Raw genomic sequence first — 18,392 nt, forward strand, 5'->3', positions numbered from 1 at the left:
GCTTTTGTGTCACAATGGTGCCGAAGGTTACAGTGTAGGTATGTGTTGTCGCATTCCCCACGGCGCTCAACATGCACCTCCCTGGAGATGGACGTACGCATCACGTCCACGCTGACTGAAACAGCTGTGACCGGTCTGCCTCCTAACATTTCCTCCTACGCATTTCAACACCATCTCCTTCTCCGGTTTGAGCTCTTTCTTTGGCGTTACATTTATTTCAGCAAATGTTTCTGGTTGTCAGCAGTTATTACCACATACTCTTAAACTCTTTGCTCCGTTTCAGCCGCTTTTGTTGGAAGAACACAAAGAAACAACACAGTGACATAGCGGCGCCACTGACAACTAGAGTGGCGTGGCGGTGGTGTAATAGGAATGTGTCCCAGCCAGCAGCACACATGACCTAAGGCAGGGGTGGGCAATCATGTGCCATGGAGGGCCGTGTGTACGCAGGTTTTCCTTCCAACCAAACACTTTAACAGGTGATTCCACTGATTAACACTCTTCTGTGGCTGAAGGTGTGTTAATCAGTGAGGTCACCCGTTAAAATGTTTGTTTGGAAGGAAAACCTGCATACACACGGCCCTCCATGGCACATGATTGCCCATCCCTGCCCTAGGGTGTGGGTCATGTGATTAGGCTGCAGCGTACGGTCCATGTGGGCCCAATACACAACTGCAAAACAAAGTTAACTTATCAAACAGGATGCAAATGGATAAAAAGTGTCTTTTTTTTTTTTGCAACTAAACAATTTCATGTTACTTTTAGCTGGACAAATTCAACAAATTAGAAAATGAGGCAAATGTCGTTAAGGTTTGTTGGTCGTTGTAATAACTGTAACAGCGCACGATCCCACCCGCGGCCTTGCTGGAGAGCCCTGTTCCATTAATGATGTATTAAACGTGTATTTCCTCCATCCAGAACAAAAGTGGGCCCTGGGTCGGACGATCACTGGATTGATTCTGACATATTAACAGAGTCCTCTTGTTGCAGAAAGCACGGCCTCATTGATGTTGTTGCTATTAGCTTTAAAGCAATGCCAGATGGCGGTCAGAGTATCGCTGGTGAAACGGATCTTGATTTTTAATCATTTGGCTACCAGTGGTTATTTATTCAGGAAGGAGTACATTCTGAGGAGCATAAGGAGAGAAGGAATATTAGTGGACCCGTTGGGCTTCCCGTACTTCCCATAACAACGGACTGAGCCTGTGTTGTTGCCACTGTCATTGTCTAGGTTATATATATGATATTCATTATGCTTTATGGCTTTATGTCCTTTTCAAAATAGCAACAGTTACAAGCAGTAACAGACGGCAAGGCAGCCAGTGCGACATTTTAAAGTGATCGTATCAAATCCTGCATGTCGACAATAATTCATAATCAGCACAAATTGCAGTCATTAGAAATGGACTTGACTTGAATTTTAAACTTGCATAGAATGGCTGAAAATCTCTGTCCTGCAAATGGAAAAGATATGAGAACACAAATGTAAGTTACACTTGGAATTGGCAGTGCATGTTGTTTGATGGGCTGCACGGTGGTGCAGTGGTCAGCACTGTGGCCTCACAGCAAGAAAGTTCTGGGTTCGAGTCCCTGCTCGGGCACGGGATCTTTCTGTGTGGAGTTTGCATGTTCTCCCCGTGTCTGCGTGGGTTCTTACTGGGTACTCCAGCTTCCTCCCACAGTCCAAAGACATGCAATTGGGGACCAGGCTGATTGGATTCTTTAAAATTGTCCGTAGGTGTGAATGTGAGTGTGAATGGTTGTTCGTCTCTGTGTGTTGGCCCTGCGATGGACTGGCGACCTGTCCAGGGTGAACCCCGCCTCTCGCCCGTTGACGCTGGGATAGGCTCCAGCCCCCCCGCGACCCTTAATGTGTAGGAATAAGCGGAAGATGACGATGGATGGATGGATGTTGTTTGATACTTAACTTGAGTAAATTCGTCCAATTGTGATTTTTTTTCCCCTCCCAAGTATTTCAGTGCAGTACCATTGCACCAGTGCAGTACCATCGGGCTCATATCGTCTCCCTTCTGTCTCTTGAGCCCACCTTTGCTTTTAGTACTTGGCCCAAACCGCAGCGACCAGCAACTTCTTTCTTCCAAAATTTGTTTTTTAACAGTTTATATCTGACTTGCCTGGAGCCTGTTTGAACACAGTCAACCGTCCTTTTGATAGTTTCCAAAAAGGAAGTCGAGGGTTTCTGCGGTATTCAGATCCCGGTGACAGAAACCACTGAAACCACCACTTGTTGTGAAATTCCTCTGCCCCCTCACCCCTGATGCCACAGACCAATCCACCTCACATAAAAATGCATCCTGAGGACAAGCATATTGGCGTATGGGCTTGATTGGGGTCGTGTGTGTGTTTGTGTGTGATTGGATGAGCACATGCACATTTGTTTTTTTCTGTGTGTGTGACCCCATATGCCTCCTGGGTGGTCCCGGCGCCGGGGGTACGTGGCGTATTGCATTTCCAGCTGAGGAGGGAGTTGGGGTTGCTGAGCGGAAGCGCTCTGGCGAAGAGCGTGATTTACTGTCCACAGAGAGCCAGACGATGACTGGCAGTGTTTTCTGAGAAACCTCCTCACGCCCCGGAGGGAGACAACAACCTCCCCAACCCCGTTTGACTCCGCTTGCTTCCCTCAAAATCGCCAAACCAAAATTACTAGACAAATACAGGCTCTGGCAAGTCTGTCACAGCAGGCTTCTTAAGTCTAAAAATAAAATGAAAATAGAAAAAAACTAAATGAAGTTATACTTCTAGACCCAATGTAACATACGAGGCGTTCCACCTTTAAGACTGGACGTGAAAAAATGAAATGGAAAAAATAAACAGAGGCGGCAGGCAAATCATTTCACATAGAAACCCGGGGATGCATGATATTGGATTTTCTCCTTGATATTTGATATGCCAATATTTTAAAACTTGATTGGCTAATAACCCATATTTACCAAGTCCGCCAACTTTATGTGTACAAATACAAATTCATATCATATTTACATTTTGCACATCCTGAAAAACACATAGAAACATTGTGAATTTGCCAAAGTAATGCTTTCCTGCATTGTCACTAATTTGGAAACCACACAAATGATATATTCACCTCCTTATTTCCTCATGATAAATGAAAGACGAGCAGCGAAGATGAATGTGAGCAGAAATGAATAATATCTGCTGATAGTGATGATGTGTCGATAATCCAGTGCTTTGCTATTTAAAAGATATTCCAGTCAGGCTGTCCGTCGGTCCGATTCTCATAAATACGATATTTCAGGAACACCTCGAGGAAATGTATTCAAATTTGGCGCAAACATCCACTTGGAAGATGAGCTGCAGAGCCACACAACGGCAATGTGGCGTTTCTAGTTATTTAATATTTCTAGCTGCTGCAGAGGCTGAGAAAGAAAAGTTAGAGTGGATGCTGATAAGTTTGTTGGAAGACCTCCAGGATTCAGGGGTTTATTTCCAAAGGCGCTGCAGGCTCCAGGCTTCTTTTTTGGAGGCCTTACCTGACTACAAATGTGAAGTCTGAGCCATTCCGCTACAAACAGGAAGTTTACTGCAAACCTGTGGTTGAAAAGATTTGTTGTCATTAACATGTGGCCCTCGTCGTAACTGGACGCAGGGCTGGGAGAGTAACGGCGTTGTTTCGTCAGTGTTGGCTCCCAATCATGGAAACAAAACATGATAAAACAATTATTGTCTCACAACCAAGGGTTTGTTTTGTGACTGAACGATAGAAAGAGAGGCTTCAGTCAACGACGACGGTGAATCCAATTCAGCTGTTTGGAAGGACTCAAGCAAGCGTGATGTTTCCAAAGTCGATGAGTAACTGTTAAATAATCGCTGTAATTGTAATGTCTGCTGTAATCAAGCAGCCCCAACTTGACGACAGTCCAAATCAAACCTTCAGCTCTTTCCCTGTTAATGTGCTACTTGAAAGGATGTGTCAGTACTCACAAACAGTCCAAATGTTGGTGGAAAAAGAAACATTATTTTGCAATTGAACTGTGTGTTGTTGTTGTTTTTTTTTTTTTTTTTGTCATCTTACAAGACCAATGGAGTGGCAACTCAATTACTGTGTAATATTTCACATCAGTTTCAGGAGTCTAGAAGTTTAGCTGAGTAGTTTAGCAGCAGGGCCTCAACCCCTCCGAGCAGGTACTGTATTAACAGGGTAAACAGGCTCCAGCTGTTGGTTTAATGTACCATGTGCATATAGTTGATATTTGATATTCTGCTCATTTAACATTCAAGTTTTAGCTGCAGGCCGTGGCGGCCATGAACGCGGCGTCTTCGGCGGTATTTCTGCCTGAAAGACCAACAAACTCTTAACTGAATCTTTGGAATTTAGTTCTTTTTAGATGTAGTTACGTTAAAGCTAAACTGGATTTCATGAGATGAGGAATACAAATAATACAGGGTTTTGATTTAATAAAATGAGCTGGCGTCTCAACTCTGCAATGTGCAGCTCAGCATTTCCTACAGGTTGAAAACATGGCCATGTCAGGTATTTGGACGTTATCTATCTGGGCCTGCCGCCGTACTGGATCCTGTTAGTTTATTATTTGATGAATATCCATATATATATATATATATATATATATATATATATATATATATATATATATATATATATATATATATATATATATATATATATATATATATATATATATATATATATATATATATATATATATATATATATATATATATGTATATATATATATGTGTATATGTATGTATATATATATATATATATATATATGTGTATATGTATGTATATATATATATATATATATATATATATATATATGTGTATATGTATGTATATATATATATATATATATATATATATGTGTATATGTATGTATATATATATATATATATATATATATATGTGTATATGTATGTATATATATATATATATATATATATATGTGTATATGTATGTATATATATATATATATATATATATGTGTATATGTATGTATATATATATATATATATATATATATATGTGTATATGTATGTATATATGTATATATATATATATATATATATATATATATATATATATGTGTATATGTATGTATATATGTATATATATATATATATATATATATATGTGTATATGTATGTATATATGTATATATATATATATATGTGTATATGTATATATATGTATATATGTATATGTATATATATATGTATATATGTATATATATATATATATATGTATATATATATGTATATATGTGTATATATATATATATACATATATATATATATATAGTGTGTGTGTGTCTTCTGTACATAGGAGTATGATGGGGTGTTTTTGTCTGCAGGACCCACAGAGGTCTGATAAACACCCTCACTGTGGATTTTGGAGAGTAGCCATGAACAGTGTACTAGCGTAAACAAGAAAACACGCTACAAGTGAGCTAACTGGCTACCGCTATCTGAACTGAAGCTATTGCCGTAGTGCTCTATGCACATACTCGTTGTGAATTTGCACCGGAAAAAAAACCCCCAAAAAACCCAGACAAAGTTAGCTTCGGGGCTGATCAGGTGGTGTTTCTACTCAATTGCAAAGAAGTGCATTTCCTCGCGTTGAACACTAGGGGGCATAATCTGTATTTATAGGGACACTAGTAAGACTCCAAGCCCACATATTGCTCTTCTACACAATAGACGCACAGAGTCCCACCAAACACATGTTTGCCCACAAGCTGATACCTGTTTTTTCCTTCTCTGCTTTCATTAAAAAGAACAAATGCCAAAGAGGCATAAAAACACACCAAGTAGGAACTGCAGTTGTTTCCTTCTGCTGCTCAGGTAACAATGAGCTGCGGGAGGAACGTTCGCTCCGACACATGGCTTCCTGAAAAATAAAAATGGAGGGACGACACTTCATTGACTGCAACCTGCTCTGGTCACGCACGAGATCCCAACCTCACACAGCTGCAGAGGACAGAAACACATTTCTATTTTAAATGCACAAGCGTGTTGTGGTGGGGGCGTCACTTCCTGCCTTTTGACCTGCTTATAGATGAAGGAATATATTTGTTTAAATCAACTCTTCATCTCTTGAGAAGGGAAGGATGAGAAGGCCAGGTGGTAGTTTTCTGTGTGTGTGTTTGCCTGAGAATGAATGGAAATCTTGATGTCATTGGGGGAACTTTTTGTTCGTCCAGTCAGAGTTGTATCAGGCCACAGAAACAACGTCTTGACGACAGATGTGTTATATAATCGGCGCTTAATTACAGTTGATCACGGATGGATCGGCCAGGTTTCATCGTAATGTCATGCAAGAGCAAACTCATACTAGATCCATTAAAGTCAGTTTCAATGAGGCCTGCTCAAATCCCTTTTTAAGCCTTCACTGAGGACGCACATTTGTAAGAAAATCTGTGCTTTACTTGGCGAGCACTGACCCCGAGAATCCAGGTGAGCCTTTGATGAAAGGGAGGATTTTGAACCCTGGGGAACGCAGCCATGCTCACCTGGTAGAATACCACAATTCTTTATTTTTTTTTTTTCCTGCTGGTGTGGTTGCTTTCACACCTTCCTTGTTTGTTCTGGACATTCGGCGACATCGGGCCCTAGAGGTCAAAGCGAACCTTGGTGCGGTGCGTGAAATCACGGTTGTTTGGATAGTGGGTCCAAGAAGAAGAAGCGGAGTAGACTACAGTCACCCCTCAAACAACAGAGGAATAAAAGCAACCGAAAGAGAAGTCAAAATGAGGAGTGGAGGCGTATGAGGATTTCATTTTAATTCAAACAGAAACTGTCCATCCAAATTTTCAGTGATGGGAGGCTTCTGGTTCTTTTACGAGATATAGCAGTATTTGATGGCAGTATATTGATATTGTATCTCAGGAGGAGCTACCCTGATATATTGCAGTACTGCTGTATTTCCCCTCCCAGTTTGGTGCTGAGACAGCAATTGGGGGGGCGGGGGTGGACTCGCACCTCAGCAAAATATCCTCCAGGTGTTTGATTGGGTTTTAGTACAGCTGCATCAATGAATCAGTCAATCAAATAAAAACAAATCCGTCGACAGCTGTTTTGATACACAAATCATTTCAGTCTCGAGCACAAAGCCTTTTGACTCTTGTGTGTAATGAGTTGCTTTTTTAATTTTTTTTTTTGGTCCTTTTGGATTTTGAAAAATTCAAGCGTTTCGGGCTGTCTGGGAAATTCTGATGAACCTTTAATTTCTTTTGATATTTTTAAATTTCAAACTTGGTTTGCAAAAATTAATCAAAATATATCATAAACCTTGTTAATGGATTTTTTTTTTTTTGATGAAAATAAAATGGCTAAATTTTTGTGTGGTGTTTGCAGAAGGTGAAACCAAAAGATCCCTGCTCTTACTTTGCTTATTGTTGCAGGGCGAGAGGTCAGTGTGACAACTCTAAATGGTGACCTCTTGTGGTCAAAAGTTATACAGCAGGGTCACTTCCAGTCAGAGAACGTAACATCAGTGCAGAAAGTGGCTGTTTAGAATATTTATATATACTTTACAATGACAAGTTTGCTGCTGAACTTAAAGGACCTTGGTTTTTTTGTTGTTTTTTTTAAGCTCTTCTGCTTCAAACGTGTATTTTTGAACTTTAAGACGTTTAACTTTAATCAGCGAGCCACCAGGCAGTCTCTCAGCTATGAAACCACACGCTTCCCCGAGTGGCTCTGCTGTTTTGGATGCTGATCTCTAATCAGACTCTCTCACCCTCTGAACTTCTCTCAAGTGGACATGGCTTTCATCATAGTTTCTCGCATGCGGACGGATTTATGAGCACATTAAAATGATCTGCTGGACTGCGTTAGTCACAGCGGAAAAATGCGCAACCTGCCATACGAGGGACTCTGTTCATGGATATCTTCTTGACAGTGCTTCTGTTGTATCTGATCTCGCCCCTCATCATGTCATGTTCCGTCTGTACTTTAAAGTGATTCCTCACCTACAAAAATGTATTTAGCCTTTCCAGTGTTCACAAATAGGTTTCTTCAGCTCACGAAAAGGTCTTTTTTACCTCCTGCACTGTATGAATGTAGAAGGAGTCAGCCATGTATGTTTACTTAAAGGTGACAGCAACTTAACTGACTACAAACTTGGGCAGAAATGTTGTCAAACTGTCAAGCACATCCCCCGGCATGAATCGCATCTTCTTTATCCGGCTGTATGCTTAGACACTTGGATTTGAGCTAAAGCAAACAAATGCTAACACTTCAGAGCGCGTTCAGTTGAAACAATTTGCCGGCGCTCTTTCATGTCGGTGCCAAACTGGACGTGTGCAGTTGTGCTCTGTCTGCCTCACTGCAATGCTCAGTCTTAGCTCATCAAACATGATGGAAAGACGTCACACACTTGAGAGGACGGCCGGGACGGTGAGTTTTGTGCCGTGCAGCCTTTAGCTTAGCATGTAGTCACCTGTCTCCTGGGATTGTCATCCCAGTGTCAGCGCACCTCATCTTTACAGTGCTTAACTTGTCACAACGAAGTGGTTCTCAACGCTTTTGAGTCACGACCCACAAGGACGATCAGGTTGGTGCTCAGCCCCCCCGGTTCCTGCACTCTCTCTGCCCTTTTCTGCCAACAGACGGGAGAATAAATTCTGTTTAGGCTGTAGCGTTTTAGATTGATTTAAATGTCTGCACCGCCACTGTCAACATTTATACTTTAGGCCTAAAAGAACATGGAAAGGAACACATTCTCGTATTACTGAGGTCGCTGGGCCTGTTAAGATGGAGAAATAAAACAGTGTAGTCTTCCAGGCCTTAGGTTAAGCACCCTTGCGTAGTTCGCAATTGCTGGCACTCTTTAACCCTCACACACCCAATAAAGTACAAGCCAAGACGAATCGTATCGCCGTTGCAGGCAGTGGAGGGTAAAAGAACCGTCCATTCCAAAAATGTTCTATTTTATTTTTGACCAACCGTCGACAAGGCGGACCGTGAGGAGGTTTTTGTTCCGTTCCGGAAAAATGATATTGGATCAGTATCACTCACACCTACTCCAACCCTTATGGCATTTTTTGGCGTCGTCATTCCAGATGAAAAGCCAAAACCATCTTTGAAGCTTCGCAAAAGCCCGCCATTTTGGTCCGGCTGTCTTTATCATCAGAACACAGAGTATCTGTGTTTTTTATATTGCATAAAAAACAAAAAACTAAAACCAAGTGGATCCCAGGACATTCTCACAGATCAGGGTTTTGTTTTGTTTTTTTGCATATGATCCATTAAGAAGGTTTCCTCTGGTAAAACCTCATAGGTGCTAAATTCTGCTAATCTTATTTCCCCAGATGTCAGTAACTCTGTTCCCAGCTTGGCGCCGATGGCACAAACCAGCCTTTCATTAAGAATCCCTCCAGGTGTTTGCGTTGTATTGGAGGCTATCATGTGGTCTCTGAGACTCCGGGCGTCTTTCTGCCGTCCTGTCGGCATTCATCTTATCCGCGCTCTGGCAGATGACTCATTTCCACAGTCTAAACAGTGTTAATTGTGTGTGTGAGTGTTCAAATGTATGTGTGTGTGAGTGTTCAAATGTATGTGCTTGTGAGTGTTTGGATATATGTATGTGTGTGTGTGTGTGTGTGTGTGTACATGTGTGCCTGCTTGTTTGGTTTGTGCCACATCCGGACACACTGTTTACAAGCCTCGCTAAACACGGGAAGCCCACTGGAACAAAAAGGGCCCGTAAAATTGATTATGTGGAATAATAAACACACAAATGTGTCCGCTGGAAGCTTTTGGGTTGGCCTGTCATTTAACGACGGAAGATCAGACTCAATCTTTAACAGCTTAAATGATTTATTCCATAAATATGCAAAGTGATTTGTCTAACGCGCGAAGTGAAAATCCTCCAAACCTAAATACTCGGAGCGTCTTTAAACCAAACTATTGATCCTTCTGGCCAGCAGGCGAAGGAAACGGAGACTGGAAATGTTTCCGCTGTGAAGACGCAAGCAGGAAAAAAGTTTTGTGTGTTTGACATAAATTCTGCAGTGGAAGACTCAATGTCCCAAACAGTGCTAAATGATGTTTACAGCGGCAGCCTTGCCTTATAAAGCACTTTTCCTAACTTGTCTTTCCTTTTAAAGACACTTCTGGAATTTCAGCACAGGTCACATAAATATCAGTGGGATCAGCATGTGAAGTTTATTTGAGGCCCCTGTTTATAAAATCCGGAAATGTGCTGCTTGTACTCCTTAACCCCAGCACTTACCTTTACTCAATGACAGCTGTGTGTGTGTGTGTGTGTGTGTGTGTGTGTGTGTGTGTGTGTGTGTGTGTGTGTATACACACGCGTCCATGCACATTTTCTGCTTGTGTATTTGTCTTTGTCATTTGTGTGTGTGTGTGTGTGTGCGCGTGCTCTTTAAGAGCACATATTATTGTGGTGTTTCAGCTCTGGGAACAGATGTTGAGTATTGTAAATACAGGTGCAAAGAGTGTTCCGGAAGCCCCGGTGAGTAATGAAAACTTTCCTGTGGTTTTGTAATGTTGTAATGCTCAAAGAATTTCACAATTCAACTGAGGACAGTGTCGCTGGAGAGCTGCAACTCAGGGGTGTTCGACCCTGCACAGTGCAACGTAACAACACTCGCAGTCCTGACTCGTCACTGCTGAAATGTGGAATGTACTATTGAAGTACAGATGGACTCTTTTTGACACACCTTCCTGTACTTGGGCTGAACCCGTGACTGATGATCTGCTGTCTCTGACAATGGAGCTCTGTGAGGAGTCGAAGTCTTTCACAAAACAAATCCTCATGTTTGAATAAGACTTGGACAGCCGAGCCTGAGCTAAACACCGATATTCAATTACAGTTTCAATGTAAGTGGAAGACTGGCACTTAGGAGGTGTGTGTACGCCTGAAAAAATGTTGGCAAACGCCTTCGCTGTTGCCCCACACAGCTCCTGTCAGAGTGCATACTGACGTGCAAGCATATTGTTGGTTAAAACTGTCGGCCAATCTGTTTGTCATGCTCCTTTTCTTTAAACAGAGTTCATTGGGATTTTGGTTTTTGGACAGCTACGGTCCTACAAGGGGTCTGTGTCAGGAAATAGATCTGTGCTATTGGGAAACAAAAACAGTGTAAATACAATTATTTCAGACTGCAAATGCGACATGATTCGCTACTTTGGTCTGGTGTCCAACCAGAAACATGGAGGGTTCTAGTTCCAGCTCGTTATCTGCTGACAGCAGGAGGAATGTAAATTCCGAACACAGAATAAAAGCAAACCGGTTGCTGCAGACAAAGACATGAAAGAAAGCAGGCAAGACATTGACAGCTGGATATGCAGATTATTAGTTTTATCGATATCCCCTCCCGTCTATTATCACAATTGAGTTTTGCATTAAATGAACCCGCAACTGCTCCTAATTAGCGAGTTGGCGCCTTGTATGCTGTAAGAACGTGTTCGGGAATGAGCCAACGAGGCAACTTAGCAAAAGCACCATAATTGCAGCCCGTTTGAAACCGGGACCAGTCCTAAACCCAGTTTTAAGTGTCCTGTGTCCACGTGACAGTGGATGGACTTTGGTGTGAATTAGTTGTTCGGCTGTGCAGATCCTCATCATTCCCAAGTCTGGTCAATCATATATAATCAAAATGATTTATGGCACCATGACGCTTGCTGAAATTTCTTGACGGTGTCTTCATCAAAGCCTGAGAATTTGAGGATTTATGTGTTTGCAACAACAGCTGGTCCAAAGTCCCAGTAGTGTCGTTACCATTTGTTTTGTTAAAGCACCAAACTCCATGCGAGTGTCAGAGGAGGCCTTGATTCAGGGGGAAATCTATTTTGGAGCCACATAATTAAGAGCATATCTGCTGAACAAATACAGATACCCGTCCTCCTCGCTTCTCACTGGTCAGCATCAACTGTGAAACGCTTTCCCCTCTCTTCCATACCTCGTTTGGGCCCTCGTGTGATGTTTTGCAAATGTGCATTCTTGTACATTTAGGGGGCCCCCTTTTCTCTCAATTCCCACTAGATCTCTTGTGAATTCGACGCATTCTTGAAAGGAGGAGTGCAAAAAAGAAAGGGCTAAGAAAGTGAGTCCACATAAGGTTCAGATTAAATACTGTTGTGTTGCCTCTTTTTTTCCTCCTCCCCTCCCATCGGATGTTTTCATAACTAAACCAAATGTGAGCTTGGAGTCGGCCAAGAGCAGTCAGGAGAGAATCCCTGAAGCAAAATGTTAAAGTCACATTGTTGAATCAAGTTTCTGTTGCCCTCGGGGCATCCAGGCTGAGCTCAGAGCTCTGTGGCTTATGAACCCCATTTCCCCTCTTGTCAGGCTATTTCTCTACGAGACATGTCATTACCGCTGGCGAAGTGATGGAGTCACTGTGGACAGATTTGGAGGATGAACACTGACCGTTTATTAGCCGTCTTTCTCAATCAGCAGAGCTTGTGCGCAGCCGTGACGTGACCCTTTTAAAGCAAGTGTCAGGCTGCACTTCCTACAATGAATTTAAAAGGACCCCCAGCTTTAGCTGCTGCAGGGAAGGCCACAGCCTAAAAATGAAGCATTGAAGGAACTGCAGAGATACGCAGCCCGGAGCGTTTTGGCTCCAGTCGTCTGTTCTTTTGATTACATATAGATTACTCAACGTTTTATAGGAAGCTCAGTAAAATATTGGGGCTGTGCGGTACAGTTTGTCCGCTCCTGATCAGGGTTATTCAGAATCGGTTATTTGACGACATCAGGTCTTGGTCTGTTACTTGTATTTCGCTAGATAATCCAGTTGTCCAGGGACCCACTTATCAGAATCAATCCACTGTGTCCAAGCTGCTCCTTGACGTTACTTTTTGAACAAAGTTACCAAAAACCCCAAAAGTCCAGTCGACTTCATTTACTGTTATCATTGATCAAGACGCAGCAAATCCTCACATTGAAGAGTGGAACCAGCACCATTTACTGCACAGGCTCTGTCAGCAGAGTCAGCTACTTCTGTTAGCCCTTTGCTAACCTGAATGTAGAAAATTAATTCAATTGTGTGGTTCCTACAGACTTCCTAAATATTATCTGACTAAATGGATAGAAATCTGATAGTGAACTGAATCATTTCCAACAGAATGATTTGTCCACCGTTTTACAGCTAAAACGGTAAAAAGGCCAGGACCGGGACAACCGCGTCAGGGTAGCCCTCTGCTAACATGAATGGGATTTATTCATGCTTACAGAGTTCCAAAATATTATCATACCACATGGATCAAATTGTAACAGTGACACAATTGAATTTGTGGCGATTGTTTCAAACAAAACACAAAATACCCACTGCACGAACAGCCAAATTGTAACAAAGGAACAGCCTGCAGCGGAGCCTAATGTTCTGCAACATAGCCTCACATAAACTGATCAGATTTCTGTCAGTTTCTCCTCATCGGAGGAGGTGGTGGAGGCCTCCACCTTCACAGGGCAGGCGGCTGACAGTTCGGGGTTAGTGCTCACGTCATCGGTGTTGTTGCTGGGGCTCTGCATCTCACTCCTCACCCCAGCTTCCTTCCACATCCTGCCCTGTCTTGCCTCGCCCCTTCTACTTGGACCAGATGTTTTAGTGCAGTCTCAGCAGCGCCACTCTGAAGCGCTAATGCAGATGAAGAGCCGATGCGTCAGCCAGGTTGAATGATGGGTTGTCTCGTCCTCCGGGGGTCGAGAGCGAGATTGATGGCGGGTGGATGGAGATAGAAAGTGAAAGAACGAGAGAGAAAGACATCGTGCACCAGAGAGTCGGGACTGGGGAACACATTGACCTCAGCTTGACATGCTCACGGAAGACAAACCTGCTCGCACTCATTGTGTTTTTCCTCCTCTCCGTCTCTGTGCTGATCTGTCCCTCACCTGGTCAGACGCGTCCTGGAAAATATAAACAGGATACACTTGTCTGAGTGTAAATCCCCTCTCGTCTGCTCTCCAGCCCTGGACCACAAACATTCCCCTTCAGCCTTTGCCACCCTAACTCTGGCTCAGAAGCCCCCCCCCCCCCCCCCCCCCCCTTAAACGTCAAGACTTCACGTGCGTGTCTGTGTGATGTTTGCACATGTGCAGTCGGAATGGTTGAGTCTAATATACTGTTTCCAAAGTCTGGGGTTGGAAACGTGATTGTGGTCTGATTTTAGAGCTGCAATCGCTGTCCACATTTAGCGTGTAATTCACGAGGAGAAGACCTGTCCTCCCACCTGCAAGCTGATATACATTCACCTCTGTTTCTCACACATTCTTCTGTCTTTTGTAATTATTGCATTCAATATTGCAACCAGACCTCTCTGCTCTCTTTCGTGAATTGGAGGAAATTACCAGGCAAATAAAAATCAAGACTCCCTGTGCACTTGGCTCGGCTCAGTTCAGCAACAGTGCGCACGTTTCAAGGCATTTATAGAAATCTATAGTTGAAGACCCTCAGCAACACCTGTGTTTATGTGCAACAATTCTCTTCATATGGTGTGTCTGTGGCTGTTTGCACCATCAATCACTGTTTTCTTTCCCCAAAATACCGTGGTTACGGCCTCGCTGGCTCATCGGTGTTTTCCGCCGCGGCCTCACCTCTAACGCTGTGGTATGACTCTGGATATGTCCACTTTTCAGCGTTCAGTTGTTTCTGTTGGAAACGCTGTTTAAGGTTTGTGAGCGCACAGGCCTGTACTTTTTTTATGTTGTTTTATCCAAACAAGAGTCTTCTGCAACAAGGCTGCTCTTTCTTCTCACTTAAGCGATTCGTGTTCAGTCACGTCCAGGGAGGGGTCAGATTGCCAATCATCAAGCTCTTTCTGTGCAGAATTTTATTTTTTAAACCTTGAATGTGTGAAATAATTTCTCCATCTACAACCATTGAAATTCTCTAGGATGAGCGTGCATGTGAAACTTTTCCTGCCCGTGAGTAAATGTATGCTGCCGTGTGACCTTTCCTTCAGAAGTGGGTTTTGCACGTCTCTACTCACTCATCATCGAGCCGTTTCTCAGAGCTTTCTGTGCCCAGAAATCTTCTCCTTCAGCACAGTTTCCTGTGACCTCTTGCAAAGCAAACAAGGGCTCACTTTTGATATTGACTCATGCATGCTTTTATAGCGGTCTTCTTTTTGTTCAGGTGCTAAAGACTCAACAACCGAGGGTATTGAAACCCTAATCACTCAGGTGATTTATCCCTTCCCTTCCCTTCGGCCTACTCTTTCTCCCCAATTATGCTGGCCCAATTATTTTGGTTTTCAAAAGGGGAATTAGTGTTCATGTGGCCCGCTAGGTGTGTATCACAACATGTCCAAGCCTGAATGTTTTGAATAAAAGTTGGACTCTGTAAATGTGGGTTTGGGATGAAAACCCTCGGGCCACATCAACAGTTGCATTGCTTATTTAATAAAACAACTATCGTTTTCATATCTTTACTTTGTTTTTAATGTCCAGGATGACACGTTGTGCCGCTCTTAATCTTTCAAATGTTACGAAACTGAGACCTGAATGTCTTGTCTTTTGTTAACCTGCTTAGTGGGATGGAACAAGACGGTTCTATTGGAGAACTCAGTCAGAAACCGGCTCCGACCGGCTGTTTCAGTGTCCAGAAGGTGATTCTTCTGGAAATCTTATCAATCATCGTTTGGCAATACTTTTTGTTTGTTCATCTCAAACCTGAAGGCTTTCGTTGCTCCTTGTACAATGTGGTAATAGAGGAACTGTCTTCCTGCAGGGCTGCACGCACTGAGGCGGTCACTCAACTCCTCCCACCAGCCGTCCGACCAGCAGCTGATGGGCAACGTGACGGTCACTCTGCCAGACCTGCAGTGGGCCATGACAGTCGTGAAGCCCAGTGCCATGAGGGAGGTTGCTATCGACGTCCCAAAGGTATTTTCAGCGCGATTGATCTCTGTTTCTATCTCCTCCTTTCTCGCTCACGCTCGGAATTAACACAGCGGCGCAAGAGGACAGAGCTCAGTACGAACTAACGACACCGGCAGATGAGTGATGCCGAAAATGAAACTTATGCATATCATGTTGAGATGTTTCAGAGGGGCTGCGTCCTACACATTAAACCTGGCATATCTTAATGGATTAGAACAACATGAGAGGAAATTAAGATGTCATGCAAGTAATAAAAAAAAAAAGAAGTAAAAACATGGCTGGCCCAGGCAGCACAGACACAGTTGGTGCAACAGGTGTGGAAGCCACCTCTGCCCTGCCAGTGTGATGCGCTGCATGCCTTCCTGGTGTGTTTACAGGGTGGTGATTATCTTTTCTCAAGTGATTATTTGAGGGGAATACGTGACTCAGGGAAGTTAAGGGAGTTAGACAGATTATGCATTAAACATTCATCAATAATAGCGACGCGGACTCCAGAGTGTGTCTGATCCTGGCCGCCTGGTTTATGACATCATTTTTAATGACACAATCTTTATTGGATCCTGTGTTCTAATCAGTGTTGGTTATGAGCAAGTGACTGGTTTACGTTTGACTTCATCTGTGTTTTCTCTAAGCATAGAACAAATTAAAACCTCCTTTGCTTCTTTTAAAGTACAAAACAAAGATCACCACTTAAAGCTATAACATAGATTAAAAGCTCATTATCAATGGCAGCCATGGCTTTCTTTTCCCTCAAATACACATCCAGAAAATCCCTCAACTCTGTTTTTGGTCCACTGACCACAGAATCACCAGCATTTAAAAGATGGGGTCAGGCTGAGGAAGAGTGGAAATGACCCCATGGCCACTTTATCCTCCATGTGAATGAAGCTCAATCCCTTCGTTTACAGCGGATGGAAGAAGAGACGGAAAGGGGGAGGGAGGGATGAGAAGACAGTGGTGAGACTCCAGGATGTTTTGGAATTTGCATGTGCAAGACATAACGGACAGGAAGAGGGCTAACATCATCCTCCACCGGTAATTGAAAGCAGATCGGGCCGCTGACGGTTCCTGCCAGCAACCAAAAAAAGTGAAGAAGAAGAAACGTCCTTCCTATCTGCTCATCCGCCTCCCCTCCTGCCCTTCTTCTCTCTCTGCTACACTGCACCAAGCACACCCAGAGACATCCAGTCCTTACTGCTGGTTCCTGGAAATAAGTGAGAGGAGTGAGTTTGGATTTTTTTCTTCTTTTTTTTCCCCTTCTTTATCCCCCTTGCGCAGCTCAGCTGAAAGGCCAGCCACAGAGCCCCAGACTTGATTATATCCACATGAGTGCAAACATTTGTTTCTAATCCATTTTATATAAGAAACTTCCAGTGGAGCCGGATGAATACACGCCTCATGTTCCTCCGAAAACCTCTCAAATCACGTATCTAGAGATTTTAGTTCTTACAGATTATGTCTCAATTTACATGTAAATAGATTGTCAGTTCCCTCTTAATCCTCTGTTTGTTTAGTGACAAGAGATTCCGTGTCTCGTTTTGATATCTGTTATTTACCCAGCGTTGCTTGAAAAAAAAAAAAAAATCCACCATGCAGGCTGGCTTTAATATTTTCATTTGGCAGCAGTATAACGAGCCCACTTATTCTTCCTTTTTAAACGCGCTCCTCGTCTCTTGAGCTTTTTTTCTGTCTGAGAAGTCCCCCGCACCCTCCTTTCAACCCCATCAAAGGGCCAGATCCTGAGAGGCCCCTTGTAAAGTTCAGAAAACAACAGTAAAAGATAATAACTGGGTCTCGTTGAAAAAGGAAGGGAGGGAAGAAAGGGGGGGAAAAACACGGCACAGCGAGGTGTGAGTCAAAACGTTGCCTTCTAATTCCAGAGACGCTTCACTCGTGACAAAAGCACCTTGCAATTAATGTTACTTTATATTGTGATATATGCAGAGACTCTGCAAAAGTGCAGCAACATGGGTGAACATCAGTGTGATGTGTTGAACACGTGTGCTTCCGTGATTCACAGGTCCAAGGATGTTGTGGGTAGTTCTCCTTTTCCGACCAAAAAGTTCCTGGGACTTAAATTCCAGCCCAGGAAATGTTCCATCAACCCAGCTGTCTGCATTTCAGCGACAGTCTAAAGACCCACAAGGATGTGGCAGATTAGTCTGCTGGTGTATTGTGGATGGCATTCTTAGCATGAACTGTAAAACCTGTACCTTGTCATCCATCCATTGCTCACAAGCTTTCCTGTTGTTCTGCCTTATAATGTAACATAGCAACACAAAACTGTCAGTTTGAGGATTTTCTTAAACATGGTGTTCTCTTCTAGTTTCTGTAAGTGCAGAATTCCCTCCCGAGGTGGGACTGAATTTAGCCCTGGTTCGTTCGGTCAAAATGATGGTTGGTCCTGTGGTCAAAGTGGGACTTCAGATGCTTGAGAACTGTAAAGCCCCAAATCCTCTAAATCTGTTTGAGAGAACAGCGTTTGATTTGTTTTATTTTTAGATAAATGAATGAATAATATACTTTCGTACAATCGCCT

General features: G+C 42.9%; 1 protein-coding gene across 2 annotated transcripts in view; it reads left to right on the top strand.

Annotated features, from left to right (window-relative positions):
- Window positions 1-18,392, top strand: part of afg2a (AAA ATPase AFG2A) — a 112,982-nt gene that overhangs the window by 8,184 nt on the left and 86,406 nt on the right. For both annotated transcript variants that reach the window (XM_086222276.1, XM_086222275.1), the window contains exon 11: window positions 15,702-15,856. In XM_086222276.1, the coding sequence (XP_086078402.1) occupies window positions 15,702-15,856 (155 nt within the window). The remainder of the gene's footprint in view (window positions 1-15,701; window positions 15,857-18,392) is intronic.

Source organism: Aulostomus chinensis, chromosome 13 (genome assembly GCF_037954235.1).
Source record: "Aulostomus chinensis isolate RoL2024-O1b breed Wild chromosome 13, RoL_Achi_v1.0, whole genome shotgun sequence".
In the NCBI taxonomy this organism is placed as follows: Eukaryota; Metazoa; Chordata; class Actinopteri; order Syngnathiformes; family Aulostomidae; genus Aulostomus; species Aulostomus chinensis.